Below are 23776 nucleotides of genomic sequence, written 5' to 3'. Positions count from 1 at the left end.
TCAACATGAATTCTTTTGAATAGGCAAAGGTTTTAACGCCCGAAGGGTTGAACGTTGATTTTGATCTCAATTGTTTTATTTCTGATAAATACATTTTTATGATGAATGTTTTATGAATATTTTATGAATTTTTATGATGAATTTGTATTCGATTAATATTTTTTCTGATGTATTTATTTATTTGTAAAATTTAGATATGGAGTATAGTACAAGAATTAATGTTTATGATTATTTTTGTATAATATATGACATATTTAAGAATGGCATCGGGTGAGTCTATTAATTTTAAATGAACTATTGGATTTTCAGATATTTTATTATCTGACCACTAGGTGGCAGCATTTGGGCTGAATCGTGGCCTTTCAGTTTATTCCTTTTTTCACTTTTTATGCAGGCTTTTTAACTTAAGTGTGCAGACTGCTTTGATTGTACAGCTGATTTGATACCCGGAGTGCTGATCAGCTGACTCTCTCTGCGCAAGCACAAACCTTGATGTTCGCGGCTTGTAAACTATGCCGATTGGTATGACAACCAAGCTCCTTATATAGATGTTGGGTGAGGTCAAGGCTCCACCCCGCTGGGGAAATTCAATCGAACGTAATGTGTACGGGGGAAGGAGCTACGTTCTGGATGACGTCACCCGCTGCCATCCTTTGGTATCACTCGGCATGAGTGTGTTTTTATGAGCCCTATCTTTCTTTGATACATGTGATTAGTTTTATGTTGGTTTAGATCTCCTCCCCTCTTTCTTCATATATGGCTTATTGCTCTCATCGTTTGTGCCGGTGCAGAGGACTGTTAATTTGAATACCTGCTGTGCTGGAATCTGCATTTGTGACTATCTGTTAACTCAGTAGTCCATATAGTGAGGTGAGCGCAGTAATGAGACTTGAGGTGGAGGGACAATCACCACTACACTTGCTATTATAAATCATCACTGGTGGATTTGGTATTCATCTTTTTGGGACTTTTAGTTTGCTTCATCTGTGGACTGTGCTATATTCAATTTTGCACTGCACTTCTCTGTTTTGAATATTACAAAATACAACAAAATACAATGGTTTGTTTTTGTTCCACTATGACTTGTAAGGGATGAGAGGAAACAGTGTCCATGGCCAGGAGGCAAGATTACACTGCTTTGTGAAATGCCATGTGAAAGTCAGCAAGCAGAGAAGGGGGAAGAAGTGGCAACTAAACTAGATCAATATGGCTGCACTCCCTGCAACATATTGTTATGCTCCTGTGGCTGATGAAGAAGAGCTTCAGAAGGAGCTTTGTGATCTGCGGAAGACTGAACGGCTTGCAATGCAGTGATTACCTTTACCCCGGTAGCTCAGTGGCAAAGCACCCTGATGAGCATAGTCACCTTAGCAGGCCAAAATCCCACTGATTCAGAGGTAGAACCTACTTTGAAAGAGTTATCGTCCATTACCAAATGTAACTCATCAGTGGATCAACGTAAAATGCATGCTATGCTGTACCCAGCCAAGCTGAGGGTCGCTGCTCAGGAAGTGACCCGCCTCTTTGAGGCATCATCTGCTATACAGTTACATGACTGGACCAGTATTAACAACATCTAGAGAAAAACAGGGATAACCTCAGGGGTTTTAATCCTTCTAAAAGATTTGCTGCCTTGGCTTGCTCAAATATTTCATTGCTACTGGGGAACATTAAACTTTTTTTTGCTAACTGATGAGTAAGGTCTCGTACACACGATAGGTTAACCAGAGGACAACGGTCGGAAGGACCGTTTTCATCGGTCAAAACCGATCGTGTGTGGGCCCCATAGGTTATTTAACCATAGGTCAAAAAAAAAGCCAACTTGCTTTAAAATTAACCTTTGGTCAAAACCGATCGTTAGTAGGCACGACCATCAGTTAAAAATCCACGCATTCTCAGAATCAAGTCGACGCATGCTTGGAAGCATTGAACTTCGTTTTTTTCAGCATGTCGTTGTGTTTTACGTCACCGCGTTCTGACACGATCGGTTATTTAACCTATGGTGTGTAGGCGTGACGGACCATCAGTCAGCTTCATCGGTTAACCTATGACAACGGTCCTTCAGACCATTGTCCTCTGGTTAACCTATCGTGTGTACGAGGCTTAAGAGATGTATTCATCAAGTTTCTCCTATATTTAACCACTTCCATACAGGGCACTTGCGCAGCTTCCCACCCAAGCCAATTTTCAGCTTTTAGCACTGTCGCTCTTTGAATGGCAATTGTGCGGTCATGCTACACTGTACCCAAACAAAATTGGCGTCCTTTTTTCCCCACAAATAGAGCTTTCTTTTGGTGGTATTTGATCACCTCTGCAATTTTTTTTTTTTGCGCAACAACTAAAAAAAGGCTGAAAATTTGGAAAAAAAAATAAGTTTTTAGTTTTTTCTGTTAATTTTTTTGTAAATAAGTTTTCTCTTTCAATTACGGGCACTGATATGGCAGCACTAATGGGCACCGATGAGATGGCACTGATGGACATCGATGAGGTAGTACTGATGGGCACAGATGAGGTGGCACTGATTGGCGGCACTGGTATGCGACACTGATGGGCACTCATAGGCGGCACTAATGGGCACACATAGGTGGCACTGATGGGCACACATAGGCGGCACTGATGGGCACACATAGGCGGCACTGATGGGCACACATAGGCGGCACTGATGGGCACTCATGGGTGGCACTGGGCACTCATAGGCGGCACAGATGGGCACTCATGGGCGGCACTTATGGGTGGCACTGATGGATACTTATGGGTGGCACAGATGGGCACTGATAGGTGGGCACTGGGCATGGATGGGCACTGTTGGACACTGTGGGGTGGCACTGATGGACACTGTGGGGCAGCACTGATTTTGCCAGGTTGCCAGTCAGTGCCCATTTGTGGGCACTGATTGGCATTTTTTTTCTTTTTTTGAATGCTTTTTTTTTTTTTTTTTTAACGTCTTTTTTTTTTTTTTTGCAGGCTTTTTTTTTTTTTTTGCCCACCCTGGTGGTCCAGGGTGGGCATCCCTTGTGGTCCAGTGTGGCGATCCGAGGGGGGGCTGCGCTGATAAACAATCAGCGCGAACCCCCCCTGTCAGGAGAGCCGCAGATCGGCTCTCCTCTACTCGTGTCTGTCAGACGCGAGTGAGGAAGAGCCATCAACGGCTCTTCCTGTTTACATCGTGATCAGCCGTCATTGGACACGGCTGATCACGTGGTAAAGAGTCTCCGCCGGAGGCTCTTTACCGAGATCGGAGATGCAGGGTGTCAGACTGACACCCCGCATCACCGATCGCCGCGATGCGCGCCCGCACGGTCGCGCGCGGCATGAAATCCTGCAGGACGTTGTGGAACGTCCTGTCAGGATTTCATAACCACTTCCCGGACGTAAATCGGCTATAGGCCGGGCGGGAAGTGGTTAAATAATTGAAATACATTTTATGTTTATTCCTTTGCAAGCTCTCGAGGTGTTAACTAACTGTTCTAGAATCATTCTTGACAATTTGTATGTTGCTTAGGATATCCTTAATCCAGTTTATGAGCTCTGTTTTAAGCCACGTTGGCAAGACAAGTATGATGGCTTTGACCTGCCTCAAGAAAATGATCATTTTTTTTTTAGATAAAAAAAGAACATTATCTGAGTGTTATACAGACTTTTTATTCATCCACCTGTCCTTCAATCATAGAGTGCTTTTTATTTTATTGATGGAAGCTACAATTTAGCTTCCATACATGAAAGGGGGGGCAGGAAGGGCAGTCATAGTGGCACTCTTAACCAGTGCCTATAACAGGTCTAGAAGCTGCATTAACCCCTGCAGTATCAGAAGATTACAACTGATGGGGTATGGGGGTACCAAGAGCAGATTTATTCAGAATTCTCCATATCTGACACTCCCATTGAGGCTATGATGGAGATCCTCTTGATTTTTTAGAATGTCAGAGGACTGGGTGACCTGCTGAATTTTGCTCAGGTGTTTGCTAATCTCCAAAAATGTTCTGCTTACAACAGACTCATTTGACATGGGATACTGTGATTATGTTGCTAGAGCATGGGTGGGGTTTGTGTTCCATTCCAAACACTCCTCATATGCATGTTCATGTTATGATTCACAGATTCCTGCCCTTAATACCCTGTGATATGAAATTGACATTGAGTCATAGTATTAATTAATTTGTTTGTTTCCATGGATTTTTGGATTTACAATAACTTTCTCTCCTGGTGACAGTGGTCTCCAGTAAAAACAGAGAGTGTTAGGCCACAAAGACAAGAAAAGCTAACAGTTCTTCTAACCATTACTTGTTCGTTCTAAAGCAAAACAAGTTTATGCTATAGACTTGTTTTAAAGGAGTTGTAAAGGAAAACATTTTTTTAAATGATTAAAAATAAATAAAAATCAATCATATAATGTACCTATAGTTTCAGTTTCGTTTTTGCATGCTGTTTCCTGGTTCTTTGATGTACAGAGACTCAGAGCCAATACAGCGATGGTTTGTAAAAGGAAACTGATTGATGTTGAGGGGTTTTAGACACACAGTAATCACACCTCCTTGATTAGTGACCACAGAGAGAAAGCTCCCATGACTTTTTTCATCAGGAAACAGACAACCAGGAAGTGTTCAGAACAGAGAAGGATTACAGCAACATCAGAGCAAAAACGAACAATGAGGACATGAAACCAGGACTGCAGTAAGGTAAAGGAAGCTATTTAGCTTAAAAAAAAAATCCTTTAGTGACCTTTTAAAGGTGTAATAAATACAAATTACAAAGTTGGAATAGCTGTATAGTTTAATTATGTTTTTAACAAACAGTAAAGATGTAATTGTTAAAGGTTAATACAAAATAAAAAACTTTGCATGTGGTTACCGTGTGTGTGTGTGTTTATGTCTGTGTGTTTGATCTTACTAAGGGAAGTCCAAATATGCGCTCCACTGGGGCAGTGATCGATCTGTACTCCATTCCTAGATTGTACTATAGTTATGTCATATTATGTAATGTACTGTATATCAAGAAAGAATCCAGAAAAAACAACTACAATTCTCAGATATAAAGCAAATTATAAAATAATCCATTCTGAGAATAAAATCTATATATGATATAGATTTTAGATGACATACTTAATTTTAGATTTCCTGACGATTGTGACAGAATAACCTTAATTGATACAATCAAAAATGTCTCTTTCTGGCCAGTTACTTTATTGATAGCTAGGAGTTGATAATACAAGCAGTTAGGACCATTCAACTACTGCTGATTAGGGATGAGCTTGATGTTCGGGTCGAATATAAGTTTGACTCGAACATCAGGTGTTTGCCCGTTCGCCAAACAGCGAACATTATGGGGCGTTTGTGGGAAATTTGAGCGCCACGGAACGCCCCATAATGCACTGCGAGATCCACAACATGCAGAAGAGTTGGTGGAGTGGATAATGAAGCCATCCTCATCTTCTTCATCCTCTGTTACCCAGGTTTAGAGTAGTTTGCCTTCCAATGTAGCTGCCAAAGCGGCCTATTCTACCGGCTCCTTGTTCACAGTTACTCCTTGTAGCCCCGCCATCATGCACAGAGGGTCCCTAGAATAATTTGACCACAGTGCCGGTTATTTGCTGCTGGAGGATGTGCAGCGATTTGAAGGCTCTGATGTTGGTTAACAGCTTGAGGAAGGGAGTAACATGAGCCTAGAGGGAGGGGGTGCCACAGAAAGACAAGAAACTGGCAGTCATGTTCCTATAGCTGCAGCATACTGCCAAGTAGTCTTGGCCACCATGCTGCAGCTCAGTTTCAGGGTCTTAGCAATCTTCTTATAGCCTAGGCCGGGGATATGCAATTAGCGGACCTCCAGCTGTTGCAGAACTACAATTCCCATGAGGCATAGCAAGACTCTGACAGCCACAAGCATGACACCAGAGTCAGAAGCATGATGGAACTTGTAGTTTTGCAACAGCTGGAGGTCCGCTAATTGCATATCCCTGGCCTAGGCCATTTTAATGTAGAGCAACAATTATTTTTGTTCTGCTCCTCAGAGAGTTCTTTGCCATGAGTTGCCATGTTGAACTTCCAGTGACCAGTATAAGAGAGTGAGAGTGATAACACCAAATTTAACACACCTGCTCCCCATTCACACCTGAGACCTTGTAACACTCACAAGTCACATGATACCAGGGAGGGAAAATTGCAAATTTTTCCCCAATTTGGACATTTTCACTTACTGTAGGTGTGTGCTCACTTTTGTTTCCAGCGGTTTAGACATTAATGGCTGTATTGAGTTATTTTGAGGGGACAGCACATTTACGCTGTTATACAAGCTGTACACTCACTAATTTACATTGTAGCAAAGTGTAATTTCTTCAGTGTTGTCACATCAAAAGATAATAAATAATAAAGTATTTACAAAAATTTGAGGGGTGTACTCACTTGTGTGAGATTCTGTATATTTTTATATATATATATATATATATAAATATATATATATATATATATATATATTGTTTTTCACAGGTTACCAGTTTAGAGTTACAGAGGCCTAGCAATAGAATTATTGCACCCACATGTTTGGTGCACGACCTATATATGCGTTTGCTTCTGAGAACGAGCCGAGAGGGTGGAGGTGCTTTAAAAAATATATATATTATTGATTTATTAAAAAAAAATGTACACTGTCACTTTTATTTCTATCACTAGAAATGTACATTTCCCTTGTGATAAAAATAAGGCATGACAGGTTATCTCTATGAAGACCCCAGATCTCTCTTCTACCCTGGAAAGCATTATATAAATAAAAAACATTGAGCTCACACGTTCCAAAAAACAGTGGAAGTGTTTACATCTATCCTAATCAGAAGTGACGTAATGACATCACATCCTGTCTCCTAGACCATAGAGATGGCTGGGAACCTTCCGGTCCTCGGCCAGCTCTATGGTAACCCAGCTGCACTGCCAGATTGGATACCAGCCTCCAATTAGGAAAGCCAGAGGAGGCGCCAGTGGATCTTCCCCTCCTGCCACCTGTAAGCAATTCAGCGGCTAATCAGCTGCTAGTATTGCTTTTAGATGAAAGATCATTGCCGCTGAAAATTACTGGGGTTATGGCATACCTCTGCAGCCATAAACCCAGTATAACCACTTGAAGCCAATTACGTACATGAACGTGATTTGGCAGCAAGTGATTATGGGATGATGCAATTAACCCTGTAATATCTGATACCAGTGGCAGCTGGTGGTATATATTTTGGGGGGGGGTGACAAACAATGCACTGGTTGGTCACCAGCCCTGCATTTACCCCATCTAGGTCGTGGGCAGCGCTTCCTCCAGGCGGCGGCTTCCCCTGTGTCTCCACCTCCTCAGCATCACGGCAGCTTCCTCCGTGCATCTCCTCCCTCCTCTCCCTAGGCAAGCAATAGAATCAATTCTCCTCTCAGCCAATCGGGTGACTGGTCTCAGGACCCTCTTCCTGATTGGCCGAGAGGAGAATCAGAAAGACATTAGCGAATATTAATGTACTATCGTCACACAAGTGGGTGGACTCAGGGCACACCCCGAACTTACCCTTTTTTTAAGCCAATTAGAGCTTCGGGCTCTAATCATGTGCTTCTAAAAAAAAAATTGGAATCCATGCGTCTGGCACCCTGCATGTAAATTAGTCTGATACTATATGACATGGAGTTCACATAGAGTTTGTCCTACTGGCTTTGAATGAGTAATGGGTTTTCTCATGAAATTAATCATCAGCAATTAATGGAAGGAATTGATTTCAGTGTGGTATTACTATGTTTCTGATTCACGTATCTAATATACATCAATATATATCAATTTCTCATTATAATACATATATATATATATATATATATATATATATATATATATATATATATATATATATATATATATATATATTTAAATAGAATACATTATAATACATTAAAGTGGATGTAAACCCTCTCCTATACCCGCCTCAAATGATACACAGAGATTAAATAAATCTCCCTACATAAGTTTTACATGTATAGCTGCTCTCTTCAGCTTTTTACACTCTTTAGAAAGTGCACATCATGTTACAATTGTTTCTTCCTGTTTCAGCAGTGGGAGGGGAGTCTGGGCAGACACTGTGGCCCAGATTCAGGTAGAATGGAGCAATATTTGCGTGGGCAAAGAGCAAAGATTTTTCTCTGCGCCCACGCAAATATTTCCATTTGCCCAGCGATTCACGGAGCAGTAGCTCCGTAAATTGCGCGGGCGCTATGCTAATTAGCCCTGCGTAAGGGCGCCTAATGTAAATGATCCCGCCGGGGGCGGGAATCATTTAAATTAGGCGCGCTCCCGCGCCGAGGTAACAGCGCATGCTCCGTCGGGAAACTTTCCCGACGTGCATTGCGGCAAATGACGTCGCAAGGACGTCATTTGCTTCTAAGTGAACGTGAATGGCGTCCAGCGCCATTCACGGTTCACTTACGTAAACAACGTGAAATTTAAATTTCACGGGCGGGAGGCGCAGCTATACTTTAGCATTGGCTGCGCCTGCTATTAGCAGGAGCAGCCTTATGCTAAAGGCGCCGTACGGAAACTCCGTACCTTGCGTACGCAGGGCCCGCGCAACTTTTGTGAATCGGTGGTAGTATGCAATTTGCATACTACACGCCGATCACAAAGGCCGCGCCCCCTAGCGGCCAACGCAAGAATGCAGCCTGGGATGTGAAGGCATAAGGAGGCTTATGTTTGTCACATCCTAGGCTGCAGTCGGTGTAACGAGGTTCCTGAATCAGGAGCACTCGTTACACCGGAGCAAGTAAGCACTTGCGCCGCGCAACTATGGTTGCGCGGGCGCAAGTGCTTCTTGAATCTGGGCCCGTGTGTGAGAGCTGATTGGAGGAAAGACACCCCCCCCCCACCACCACCACATAGGCAGAGGAAAGAAGAAACTTGTACAGCTGTACTGTGAATAGACACACTCATCTATCTCTAAGCTCCCTCCCCGACACACATTTCCAGCTGCTTTTATCTCCTGTGTCAGAGAACTTGTCAGAAGTGATCATGCTGATAACAGGGTAACGGGGCAGCAGAAAGACATGGGAGCTTTGGATAGAAATAAGTAAACACTACAGATAAATAGCCGGATTCTCAAAGACTTACGATGGCGTATCAGTAGATATGCCGTCGTAAGTCCGAATCCGCGCTGTCCTATCTTTAAGCGTATTCTCAGTCTGAGATACGCTTCTCTGTTGCTAAGATACGACTGGCATAAGTCTCCTACGCCATCGTATCTTAGCTGCATATTTATGCTGGTCGCTAGGGGCGTTACGTCGATTTACGCTTGGGAATATGCAAATGACCTAGATACGCCGATTCACGAACGTACTTGCGCCCGATACGCTGTTTATGTAAGGCGTTTTTCCGGCGTAAAGATAAACCACCAAAAAGATGGCGCAGCCCATGCAAGGTATAGATGACGGAACAGCCGTCGTATTTTACGTCGTTTGTGTAAGCGTACGTGAATGGGGCTGGGCGTAGGTTACGTTGACGTCGAAAGCAAGGAGTCTTTGCGACGTGATCCTGAGCATGCGCACGCACCAACGGCCCTCATTTACATGAGGTCACAGGTAATTTACATGGAGCACGCCCCCTACCTGCCTAATTTGAATTAGGCGGGGTTACGCCTGGCCATTTGCGCTACGCCGACGTAACTTAGGAGGCAAGTGCTTTGTGAATACAGTACTTGCCTCACTATCTTACGTCGGCGTAGTGCAAATGGGATGCGCTACGCCGACCTAAAGAAGCGCCGCTCTACCTGAATCAGGCTAATACAGTCTGTGCCCAGGTCAGATTTTATAAATAGGGTTTACAACCACATTAAGTGTCTTTTAAAAAGAAACTAGTGTAAATACATAAAACTGTCTTAAGATCTGCCTCCCCTAATCTGTCTATAGTGGTACTCAGAAAGGGAGGGGCATATATAGGATTTAGCTGTCAGAGAACATAATGACACAAGACAAAAGCAGGCTTTTTGTGGTAAAGGAGCACTGAATCTTGTGATAAATTGTTGTAATGTTGTATAGTCCTGGAGGCTGTTGTCCTACAACTGTCCTGATGCACCTTTTTAGAGATGACTAAAAAAAGAGATTGGAGCAACAAAAGCCAGAATAAACTAGTTTATGGACTATACAAACTAGTATGGCACTCCCACGTCTTCAATGTTTTAAAGAAGAATACAGACAAAGTAGAGGGAAAAGTTTATCAGTGTGCTACCTACCCTTTTTTGTCAGAAGTCTAGGAAAATCAACATTTGTGGATGGGATTTAAAATGCTGTCTCTTTTTTCATTATCTTATAATTTTTTATTTTTATATAATCCTAAACTAAACTTTAAGAAATTAATTTTGCTCCTAATTATATGATAATTGCTCCAAATTATCATGTACATAAAACTGTGCTGACACTAGGGATGAGCTTCGAGTTCGAGTCAAACTCATGTTCGACTCGAACATTGCCTGTTCGCCTATTCGGCGAACAACGAACAATTTGGGGTGTTCGCGGCAAATTCGAAAAGCCGTGGAACACCCTGTTAAAGTATTTGGGAGAAATCTAAAGTGCTAATTTTAAAGGCTAATATGCAAGTTACTGTCCTAAAAAGTGTTTGGGGACCTGGGTCCTGTCCATCAATGCAAAAAAAGTTTTAAAAACGGACGTTTTTTTCGGGAGCAGTGAATTTAATAATGCTAAAAGTGAAACAATAAAAGTGAAATATTACTTTAAATTTCGTACCTAGGGAGGGTGTAAAGTTAGCATGTGAAATATCGCATGTTTCCCATACATAGAACTGTCCCTGCACAAAGTGTCATTTCTGAAAGGAAGAAAAGGCATTTAAAACCGGACTTGTGGCTATAATGAATTGTCGGCTCCCGGCAATTCATAGAGAATTCATTCATAAAAAAAAAAAAAGCGTGGGTGTCCCCCCAAATTCAATTACCAGGCCCTTCAGGTCTGGTATGGATATTAAGGGGATTTAAAAAAAAATGACGTGGGGTTCCCCCCAAATATCCATTCCAGATCCTTCAGGTCTGGTGTGGATTTTAAGGGGAACTCCACCCCAATTTTTTAAATGGCGTGGAGTTCCCCCAAAAATCCACACCAGACCCCTTATCCGAGCATGTTAACCTGGCCGGCCGCAGAAAAGAGGGGGGAAAGAGTGCGCCCCCCTCACCTGAACCGTACCAGGCCACATGCCCTCAACATGAGGGCGGGGGGCTTATCAGAATCTGGAAGACCCCTTTAACAAAGGGGACCCCCAGATCCTGCCCCCCCTATGTGAATTGGTAATGGGGTACATTGTACCCCTACCATTTCACAATGGAAGTGTAAATAGTTGTAAAAAACACACACACACCGTAGAAAAAAGTCCTTTATTAATAAAAAAAAAGAAAAAAAATCCAGCTATGGTAATCCACTCGGTCCGGCTCCCTGCTCCAACATTGTCTGTATCCAGCGACGGGTGATCTGCTCTCCAGTCCAGCGATGAGAAGATCGTCTGGGATCCGGAGCACCATCGCTGGCCTTCTCTCTCCGCCGGACACCGCCCGTCGAATGAGCGGCTGGAGCTTTGACATTTCTTATATTTGTGAGGCAAGGCCACCGTCACGTGACCCCGTCCTCCTCTGACGCACCCTCTGCTACGTCACTGGGGAAGTCCAGGCTTCCCCCTTGTGTCAGAGGGGGCGGGGTCACGTGACGGTGTCCCCCCGCCTCACAAATATAAGAAATGTCAAAGCTCCAGGCGCGTCATTCGCTGGGCTGTGTCCGGCGGAGAGAGAAGGCGGGCGATGCTGCACTGTGGATCCCGGATGATCTTCTCATCGCTGGACCAGAGAGGAGATCACTTGTCGCTGGATACAGACAACGTTGGAGCAGGGAGCCGCAACCGAGTGAATTACCATCGCTGGATTTTTTTTATTTATTTTTTTATTAATAAATGACTTTTTTCTACTGTGTGTGTGTGTTTTTTACAACTATTTACACTTCCTTCGTGAAATGGTAGGGGTACAATGTACCCCATTACCAATTCACATGGGGGGGGCAAGATCTGGGGGTCCCCTTTGTTAAAGGGGTCTTCCAGATTCTGATAACCCCTTCCGCCCGCAGACCCCCACAACCACCAGGCAAGGGTTGTGGGGATGAGGCCCTTGTCCCCATCAACATGGGGACATCCTCCCCATGTTGATGGCATGTGGCCTGGTACGGTTCAGGAGAGGGGGGGCGCACTCTGTTCTACCCTCTTTTCTGCGGCCGACCGGGTTAACGTGCTCAGATAAGGGGTCTGGTGTGGATTTTTGGGGGAACTCCAGGCAATTTTTTTTAAAATTTGGGGTGGAGTTCCCCTTACAATCCACACCAGACCTGAAGGGTCTGGAATGAATATTTGGGGGGAACCCCACGTCATTTTTTTTAAATTGACGACGGGATTCCACTTAATATCCATACCAGACCTAAAGGGCCTGGTAATTGAATTTGGGGGGACCCCGAGGCTTTTTTTTTATGAATTAATTCTATCTGAATTGCCGGAGCCGACAATTCATTATAGCCGCAAGTCCGGTTTGAAATGCCTTTTTTTCCTTTCAGAGAAGACACTTTGTGCAGGGACAGTTCTATGTACGGAAAACATGCGATATTTCACATGCTAACTTTACACCCCCCCCCTAGGTACGACATTTTAAGTAATATTTCACTTTTATTGTTTCACTTTTAGCATTATTAAATTCACTTCTCCCGAAAAAACTGACGTTTTTAAAACATTTTCTTTTGCATTGATACATGTCCCCTGGGACAAGACCCAGGCCCCCAAACACTTTTTAGGACAATAACTTGCATATTAGCCTTTAAAATTAGCACATTAGATTTCAAATATTCGAGTCCCATAGACTCTAATAGGGTAATAAGTTCACACGAACATTTGGTGTGTTCGCAAGTTCTGGTGCGAACCGAACAGGGGGGTGTTCGGCTCATCCCTAGCTGACACTCAGATCCCAGTCGAGGGGAAGGGGGATGCACAATAAAAGTACTAAGTATTACTGTAATGATACATTTTCTACTAAGTACAAAATAATACTTTACTAGTACAGCATTATTTTGTTACCTAGTAGAGTACCAGCATTAGCAGCATAAATGAATGACAGGAATGACCATATTGTTTCAGACTTATTTACAGCTATAATTTAGAGTTACAATATTAGCATGTAATAAAGCTTATTACATAAAAAATAAATCTTAATAGAAAAAAAAAATTACAGCTATGTTGTTAATTAAACCATGTGTCTGAAAGTCCAAGGTATGTGTTACAATCTCTGAAAATATATATCACAATTGAAACAAGATGATTAATAATTATAAATAGTATATGTAAATTGCTTTGTGCAATTAATTTAGTTTCTTTTTATTACCTTTGCAGTGGTTTTCATCCCAAGGATACACACAATTCTGAATTCCATTGCAGACCAATGTATTATTAATGCACATATTACTATGACAAAAAAATGAATTTGCTTCACATGGGGCTAGAAAAAAAAAGAGAAATAGTATTACATTTTTACATTTTAGAGAGCATTGTGTTATCTATATCAACAGTAAAATGCTTCATATATATATATAGCATTTTTACTAAATGTTTACGATTTTACATTCAACTGGCAATGCCAATTCCAAGAAACATTTTGCTATCCGTAAAGAATAAGTTCCTTGAAATAGATTGAGAAATTTTACTTATTACCATTTACCAAGTATAATATTATTTTCAAAAATTATTATAATATTTACCTGAAAGCAATTTTGACGAGAGTTTATATGATTTCACATACTGATTTGTAAATAGTACCTCTAGTGACCATCTACAGTATTGGGGAATTTGGTTAGCAGTTCTTGCCTATTGACATTTGAATTTAGTTCATCTTATAAAGGTTCTGTTTTTTTTTCTGTCAGGTTATTCTTGACCCAGACCAATGCAATAAGGGAGAAAAGAAGCAGAGCACAGTGGTTGTGTTGTACTGCTAGGAGCAAGTAGTGGATCCTGAAAATGTAAAGGACAAATGTGGCTGACCTATATTGATTGCTAATAAATAATATATTGCCTTTCATTGCCCAGTGTAAGGTAAGACCTGTAAACAGCCATCTTTCCTGCCACCCACACTGCCAAACACCACTCTGTTCATGAGAAATCCTTTCCTGAATTACACTGCGAAAATGACACTTCTAGGCAGGGCTTTTTTTCTCAAACAATAGGTGCTGGAACTTAACCATGGCCCCACAAAACCCATCCCACTACACACACCCTCCAAAATACATCAAATAGTGGGTGTGGTCAGTCAAATTTCACGAAAACAGTAGGAGGGTCTTAAAGGGGCATTAAATACCAGGATTGCATTAAATACAGAGTGCAGAGCTGTCACTTGTAAACACAGAAACCAGACTTCTGTGTTTACAAGTGATTGTGGTGAGAAGGCACCAAAGGGTCTGAGCCAGAGGTAGGGGAACTGAGTTCCACCAAGTTCCCCCTGAAAAAAAGCCCTGCTTCTAGGTGTGTCAATCTCCTGGGTTCCACCTCAGCTTTCATTGATTTCTCCTGCTAACCTAAACATACTTATTGTATACATACGGCATCTACAACTGCTTAGCTACATTTAGCTTTAATAGTTATTCCTTTAAGAGGAAAAGTCTTCACTTTTTGAGTATAAGTGCACTTTACAACCAGAGGAGCTCTGCCGCAACATGCAGTAAACTAAAGCAACATCATTCTTTTAAAATGAAAAATAACAGACATGCTATACTTACCTGCTTTGTGCAATGGTTTTCCAGAGAAGGCCAAATCCTCTTCTTCTGGGGTCCCGCACTGGCACTCCAGGCTCCTCCCCCCATCCAGTGCCCCATGGAAAGACACTTTCCATGGGGGCACTGGTGCTTGTTGGCTCCTGAGCTGCCCTGTCTGCATATATTAATACAGAGCAGCTCGGCCCGCTCGCTCAGAACAGCATTTGATTGACAGCAGATCAATTTGCCCAGACCACTAGTCTTGGGAACATCGCTGGGGGAACTATCACTTTAAGCACCAGATTATCTGGTCTCAGATTGCTCTGCCGATGAATCTCAAGACAAAATTCCCTTGAAGGAAGGATGCAACAATACCATAGCAAAGCAATGTGAACCTCCAACCCTAGGGGACTACCAAACTACCAAACTTGGAGACCTGGCAAAGGTGCCAATGCAAAAGATACTCATTTTTATAGGAAAAGAAAAACAATGTTTAATATTACCAGACAGTGTTTTTTTTTTTAGAAAATGCTAAAATATATATATTTTTTATTTCATAATATACCATGTTGCACTTGCTGCTTGTTATCTGATATTTATTTGCTGGGAGTAATGGGATGCACCTAATTATACGGCATGTGATCAAGACATGTAACCAGCATTTTAAATCACTGAACTTGTTATCCTTGTGTGTCTATCTTCTCAGCAGTCTCTGCAGTATAAATATGTAATGCACACGATCGGATTTCTGATGGAATAAAATCAGATGAAATTTTTCGTCGAAATTACGATGAAGCTGACTTTCATGAGTCTTGCATACACACTATCAGACTAAATTCAGACCGTGCCAAAAGCGGTGACGTAAAACACTACGACGAGCCAAAAAAAATTCAATGCTTCCGATCATGCGTCGACTTGATTCTGAGCATGCGTGGATTTTTCTCCAATGGAGTTCCACACAGACGCTTGGAATTTACTATGGTTTTTTTTTCCATCGGAAAAATTTAAAACATGTTCTATTTTTTTACACCGATGGAAAAATGTGCGATGGGGCCCACACATGATCGGTTTCTCCGATGAAAAAAGTCCATCGGACTTTTTTCATCAGAAAAAACAATCGTGTGTACACGGCATAAGAGTATTTAGAGTCATTTTTAAAATCAGAGATATCAAACCAAATGTAAATATTGCTTTTCCAACATTTTATATTGCAAAAAGAGAACGTCATATTTTCAAGAGAAATGTCTAGTTAAAATAGAGGAAATCATTGTGGTTGTTTCAGTAACTGGACTGTACAATGAACGATCACAAGCAGAAAAAAACAATCATGTGCTCCATATTTGCACTGCATAGTTTAGTCATTTTTCACTTTTTTTTTTTTACGTTTTCTTTTTTTTATCAGTTGCCAAAGTTAGAAATATTTTTTGGTTTCCACACATTGTAGATTTTCCTTCAGTGGAAGGAACTGAGGATAATGACTCAGTGTATTTCCCTGTAAATACACTGAAAACAAAACAAATAACAGTATTGCCAAGTAGGGATGATATGAACGCCGCCCCCCCACCCCCCCCCCCCCCCAGTATGGTTCACACCAGAAAATGCGAACAGACAAAAAATATGTGCGAACATGCGAACCCTGTTAAAGTCTATGGGACTTTTTTTTTTTAGAAAAATATGTAGAAGAATACGTATCGTCATAAACTGAGGAAAAACATTATTTTTTTATATATTTTTGGGGGATATTTATTATAGGAAAAAGTAGAAAATATTCATTTTTTTTTCAAAATTGTCGCTCTATTTTTGTTTATAGCGCAAAAAATAAAAACCACAGAGGTGATCAAATACCACCAAAAGAAAGCTCTATTTGTGGGAAAAAAAGGACGCCAATTTTGTTTGGGAGCCACGTCGCAGGACCGCGCAATTGTCAGTAAAAGCGACGCAGTGCAGATTCGCAAAAAGTGGCCCGGTCATTGACCAGCAATATGGTCCGGGGCTGAAGTGGTTAAGCTTATTATCATGGGTAAGCACATCCTATTGCATTAGGGTATGCACCCCCAAGCTCAAGCACACATGTCTTTTTCTGCAGCCTCAGTCACTGAACAGTAAATAAATGGGACTTTCTCTATGCTGAGCAGATTATTGTTCATTCACAAACTGAAGCATAGTAAACACTGCTTTTTATGCTTCAGTTATGAATGAACACAGTAAAAGAGTGTGTTCACTGTGTTCATTTAGAAACAGAAGGTACCAGTAAATTACTTATTTACTAGCCCCTTTCCCTGCTTTCCATCCTGAAAAATCCCCTGCAGCACTGCGGGGTGAGGAGGTCCAACACATGGAGAAGTCCAGGCAGTAGGGGGAAATCGACACCCCACATAGTGAGTAGGGTTTGCCCAATCATACCTGGCACACCCCCTGCGCACACCTATGCTCATTATGTACTCTGACACTGGAGCACATATGCTTATATGGTGAGGCTGCCTTGGCATTTCCTTTTTGCAGGCTTATATGGTTTAGAGCATGAACCCAAAATGAATGTGTTGTAGAATTGTTTGCATGTACAGAGCATCAAAGTTTTGCAAACTTCTGCTTCATGTGTACTAACTGATGTAGATGGAAATCTGAATATCATTTAACACTTAACCTTTGTAAGTAAAAAATTGCCATTTCAATGCTTTAAATGTTTTTATTATAATTTTTTTATGTGCAAACTTTCACAAAAGCAGCAATATCATGGCTAAATCTATTAAAACTGCAAGTACTGTTTTGAACAGCAGATGGCAGCATTTGATCATAAAGCAGCATTTTATATTAAAACATATGATTTACACAGATATCAGATATGCAGTGGTATTGATTTTCTGTATTTTGGTGTTTGTATAACATATATGTGTGTAAGTATATTATTTGGCATACAACATTACTCCCTTTGGCTATCCAATTGTGTTACATAACATGACTAATTACAATTGTGTAAAAATTATCATAGTGGAAAAAGGTCTTATCTACATCTTTAAAAGTCTGCAAACAGGGCTTTTTTAATAATATAAATTGCACACAAGGTTTGATGCCCATCGCAACTGTGCAAGGCTATAATCATGCCTATGCGGGCATGCAATCATACAGTTTAATGTCTATTTGATGCTCAACACTTTACATGTATTTTGTACATTTTGCCAGGCAAGACTTGTCACCTTTCAATGAAAGCAAAATGCAATGCGAGTGCAGGTAAAACATGGGTTTATGTACATCATTTGATTTTAAAGGGATCTTGTAGTGGATTGGGGTATCAAAAACATGAATACATTTTTAATCTCACTGCAATGCAGCATGGATGTATAAAAAGGCATCATTGAAAAAAATGTTTATGTTGCCTGCAGTGTGTTACTGTATGATACAATGTATACATTACAGTGCACTGGTTTGAACAGGGTCTATATGTTTCACTTCACTATCAAGTCTTCAATATAAAAACTACTGAACGGAATCTGTTTGAATGGATGGCTTAACCAGAGCCGTAGATAAGGAGGTACCACCAGTCCTCCTGTACGGGGCCTGGGCCAGCAAGGGGGGCCCATGCAGCAGAATGAATTGAATGTGGGCAGGGAGGGTGATTGGTGTGGCAGGGGGGCACTTTACTGGAACTAATGAAAGCTGGCTTTTCTTCCTCTACCTCCTGTTGGCTTTCAGCTGCTGCAGAGAGAGCCATACCATAATAATTGCCCCCCCCCCCCCCCGCCACACTGATCACCCTCCCTGTTCACCATACATTTCCCCCTGCTGCCCAGGCCCCCCTGTGTGCCCCCTACCCCCACAGTGCTGCTGGATTCCCGCTTCTTTCCACAGGCAGCTGCAAGCACACAATAGGATATTTCAAGTTTTATGCCTAGATTCACATAGATGGCCGCAACTTTGCGGCGGCGTAGCTTAAGGCATGGCTTAGCTTATGGTTCACAATGTACTTGCCTGCTAACTTACGGCGACGTAGCCTAAATCGGCGGGCGTAAGGGCGCCTAATTCAAATCTGTTTGAGGGGGGCGTGTTTTATGTTAATGAGGCTTGACCTCAAGTTTTTTACGTTTTTTGCTACTGCGCATGAGCCGGGTGCCTATATTTCCCAGTGTGCATTGCGGCTAAGTACGCCGCACGGGACTATTGATTTTGACGTGGACGTAAATCCCGATTCGCGGACGACTTACGCAAACAACGTAAAAAATTAGAATTTTGCGGCGGGAACGGCGGCCATACTTAACATTACTATTCCAATAGGGCCTAGCTCTAACTTTACGCGGCCTATCTCTTACGTAAACGGCGTAAAAGTACTGCGTCGGCCGGGCGTACGTTCGTGAATCGGCGTATCTACTAATTTGCATAATCTACGCCGACCGCAATGGAAGCGCCACCTAGCAGCCATCCAAAATATTGCAATCTAAGATAGGACAGCGCAAGCCGTCCTATCTTAGATATGTTTAAGCGTATCTCTGTTTGAGCATACGCTTAAACATAAGTCGGCGTAGATTCTGAGTTAATATGTCATATTTACCAGCCCCTTCCTTTCTTGAATAAACACAATGAATGATCTGTACCGATCACTCACTGTGTTCATTCATAACTGAAACATTGTCTGTATGGGGTCTTGTGTCATGTTGTCTGTATGGGGTCCCGTGTTAGATTGTCTGTATGGGGCCCCGTGGTTTCTAACAGCAGCCCTGGGCTTAAAACAGTGTTTCCCTTTTTTCAGTAAAAGCACCCTTTAAATTATGGATAATCTGGAGGCACCCCATTCTAAAATGTAAAAACTATTCTAGTTTTACATAATGCAGCAACATCAGTGCACGTAGGGCGCCCAACCTTAGAGGTGATTTATTCTTCCAAAGCAAATAAACTTTTGCAAACTGGTACTGACTAGTATTCCAATGTTTCTCTTCTCCCTCAATTTTTCTCCATCACTTAGCTAATGAGACCCCAAAGCTGATGGAGAGAGGCAAGGGATGGTCAAACAAGGATGATATGCAGGAAATTGACATCCTCCTTATCAACTGATTATGCCATTGGTCGTTAGGAGGTGGCAGCTAGAAGGTTGTAATCAGGGCTGGACTGGGACATAAATTTGGCCCTGGACTTCATCCAGACTGGCCCACTTTGACATGTCTCTCCCATGGCGGCCGGACAACTCCCGCACCCCACCCCCCGGCCACCCAAGCCCCCTCTCCCCCTTCACTAGCCATTAGCCGTTCTACTTTATTAGAGTAGAATGGCTGGTACTGGTACTCTTATAGGCAGTACCAGTGGGGAAGCTAGACATTATTTTACCCGGGGCAAAGAATCAGTTCGGTGCCCCCTATGGCACAAGATTAGGCAGAAGTGAGAAACTCCCAGGCCATAGCTGTTGAGTCAGCTGTCTGTCCACTCCCCCCTGCTACTCCCCCTGCTTCTTTGTTCCCCCCAGGTGAGCACTGCGGGGAGGGAGAGACAGAGGAGCGGGGGGGGGCGGCAGTCCGCTGTCACTGAAGCCGGCCCATTGAGCCATCGGCCCACCGGGAAGCTCCCTGTAGTCCCAATGGCCAGTCCATCCCTGGTTGTAATGGTGTACAATGAAAACCTGTGGCTTTGTGTAACTAGAAGGCAGGTGTCATCCACCCATGCCCTGTAAACAGTTTTGGGGAAATTTTTAGGCCCTGTGTCAAGGCACCCCTGAAAAAACCTCAAGGCAGCCCAGGCTGGCTTTAAACACTTTACATTTCTTCAGTTTTTCTTTAAAAAAAAAAAAAAAGGCTTTTAAACACTAAAAGATAGCTTGATTAGTGTACATTTAAAACGTATGAGACAGCCAAATACTATTCACGGCATACAGCATGTCTTCAAATCTATTCGATTTTAAAATATCAAGACAAGAACAAAAGTATCAAATTATCCTAAATGTCAATACAAGCAATGCTTAAGATTTCAACAAAACACACATGAATCAAAGACAAATCAAATAAACTGCCAAATGGATAAACAATTCCTAAAACAAAATAGAGTACAAATGATCTAAGCAGAAAAAACAACTTACTTGTCCGAGTAAAACCTTTTAAGAGCTACCTTTTATGCTATCATATTATCTGCAATACAATTAAACCAATGTACTGCAAATGACTGGTATCCAGTGGGCACCCAAAAATTTACCACTTCAGCCTCGGAAGAATTTACCCCCTTCCTTACCAGAGCACTTTTTGCGATTCAGGACTGACACAGTGCCGAATCGCCAAAAGAAAGCTCTATTTGTGGGAAAAAAAGGACATCAGTTTTGTTTGGGTGCCACGTCGCACGATCGTGCAATTGTCAGTTAACACGACACATGTTAACTGACAATTGCGCGATCGTGCGACGTGTCACCCAAACAAAATTGATGTTCTTTCTTTTCCCACAAATAGAGCTTTCTTTTGGTGGTATTTGATCACCTCTGCTGTTTTTATTTTTTGCACTATAAACAAAAATAGAGCGACAATTTATAGCGTCTACAAAATAGGGGATAGTTTCATTGCTTTTTTTTTTTTTTTTACTAGTAATGGCGACGATCTGCGATTTTTATTGTGACGGACATATCGGACACTTTTGACACATGTTTTTGATAATGTTCCCTAATGTGTGATTACACACACAGATCCACAGTCCTGCCATGATTGCGGGCAATGGCGGGTGCCCGGTGGACATCGCGGCCGCCGGTTATGCGCACCGGGTCCCGTGCGATGCCATGTGCGCGCGCCCCTAGACGGCCGGGAAGTCCAGGACGTCTTATGACGTCCACCCAGGATGGGAGATCCCATCTGTGGACGTCATATGACTATGGGCGGTAGGGAAATGGTTAAATTGCTCAATAGCATCACCAAAAAAGTAATAAAAACACAGGGACAGTTTTTGACAATTCCTTTATTAAAAAATAAAAAAAGTGTCCCCCGATGTAATTCCATCGTCAATCACGACTCTTGCAGCACCGCCGGACCCAAAAAATAAAATAATTAAATTGCTCTGCTGCCAACTAAGGCAAACTGCCTAATGCCTGGCTTGTCATTTGACAGTTCCTATATAGATAAGGGTGAGGCCACCTGGCAACTTCAGCGTGTGATGTTTTTAGATTGCATAAGCAAACTAGAGCACTAGGAAAAAAACCTATACAAACTCATACAATCTCCATGTACAGTAGATGATATCACTGGTGGGATTTTTAAACACTGTACAGTATGAATATTTAAAAGTGTATTCAAAGGCACCTTTGTCTCAACCCTCTTTTTAAGCTTCCATCACTCCCTTTCTCTTTCCCTCTTTCTTCTGGTCTGTGCTTCAATCCATCTATCCATTCGTCCCAACATCAATATATTCAAACTATTCACCCCTCCCCCTTTTCACTTTCTTGCTGTACCTTGTTACCTCATTCTTTGTATTCCTCCGTCCTTCCTTCTTTTGAGCCATCACTCCATTCATCCAACCCTCTCCCCATCATCCAAACCCTACTTCCAAGAATCAATATTTAAATGTAAAGATGGATATACTATGTGGAGTCAAAGAATATATACAGATGCAATACAAAAATATATACAATATTTTATTGTTCAATCAATAGTAAAAACACTTATATATAAAAAAAAAAACTACATTTTAGGAGTTTTTCTTTATTGATTTGTAGGTAAATTTGTTGTCTATCACATCCTAATGTCCTGTACACACGATCGGATATCTTATGAAAACGAACCAAAGGATTTTTTCATCAGATATCCGATGAAGCTGACTTTCATCAGTCTTGTCTACACACCATCGGTTAAAAATCTGATCATGTCCAACGCGGTGATGTAAAACACAACGACGTGCAGAGAAAAATGGAGTTCAATGCTTTCCGAGCATGTGTCGACTTGATTCTGAGCATGCGTGGATTTTTGACCGGATTTCCCCACAGACGATCGTTTTTTTCTATCGGTTTTTTAACCATATGAAAATTTTAAAACAGGTTCTATTTTTTTTTTCACCGATGGGGCCCACACACAAGATGGTTCGTCCGATGAAAACGGTCCATTGGTCCATTTTCATCAGACGAACCGATTGTGTGTACAGGGCATAACTGTTTAATACTCATAAAGCAGGTAACCACAAAATTCATAGATACAGCAGTGTTATTTATCAGTTTAATATTTGTAACGACTGGCTTATTTAATTATGAGTGTTGCATAATAATACTCATAAAAATGTTATACATACAGTATGTGTTTTTACTAATGGTTGAATAAAATGTATTTTTTGGAAAATATCTGTATATGATCTTTGATTTTGTAAAATATTACAGTATAGTAATAATTTCTGAATACTCCACTACTTGAACATATACATAAATAATAATATAAACAACCCTAATTCTATCAGTTCATCCATCACCACATTTCTTCTTACAAACAAAAAAAAGCAACACAGGCATAGCTTGACAAATTTAAATCTAAAACTTTAATATAAAAAAATCATTTAAAATAAAAACGTCCAGGAAGTGGGTCATGAAGATGTAAATGCAATCTTCCACACTCTGCAATTCTGTAAATGAATGAGATACAAACTGTTAATTCTTATTTGATATTAATGACATTACTTTTTTCTTACAGCTGCACTTTGAATTATAGAACAGGCCTCTACTTAGGATTGCAGAAACAGCTGGCATACCAAATCCCAGGCAAAGAAAATAAAAAACTTTATTTTTGCTTGCACATGATTGGATGATGGAAATCAGCAGAGCTTCACCTCATTCATTAACCTCCCTGGCGGTATGATTCTTTCAGATTTTAGGTGCTAAAAGCGGTACCATTATTTTGCATGGAAATTTGGCCTTTTAGATTGCAGGCCTGTAATTCTTAGGAATAACTCACCTAAATCTGTCCAAACCAGAGTATAGTAGACGTCTCGGGTATGATAAAGTTTGAAACACAAAATCATAAATTATAATATAATATATAATAACAAATAATAATTTTATAATAACAATACTTTTTGTT

The 23776-nt window shown here is 41.5% G+C and overlaps 1 protein-coding gene across 2 annotated transcripts in view; it reads right to left on the bottom strand.

Moving 5' to 3' along the window:
* The window catches only part of NETO1 (neuropilin and tolloid like 1), a 187450-nt gene that overhangs the window by 13930 nt on the left and 149744 nt on the right, over positions 1-23776 (bottom strand). For both annotated transcript variants that reach the window (XM_040353897.1, XM_040353898.1), the window contains exon 8: positions 13406-13519. In XM_040353897.1, the coding sequence (XP_040209831.1) occupies positions 13406-13519 (114 nt within the window). The remainder of the gene's footprint in view (positions 1-13405; positions 13520-23776) is intronic.

This window comes from Rana temporaria, chromosome 5 (genome assembly GCF_905171775.1).
Source record: "Rana temporaria chromosome 5, aRanTem1.1, whole genome shotgun sequence".
NCBI lineage: Eukaryota > Metazoa > Chordata > Amphibia > Anura > Ranidae > Rana > Rana temporaria.
This window is presented reverse-complemented; position numbering and strand designations above follow the sequence as displayed.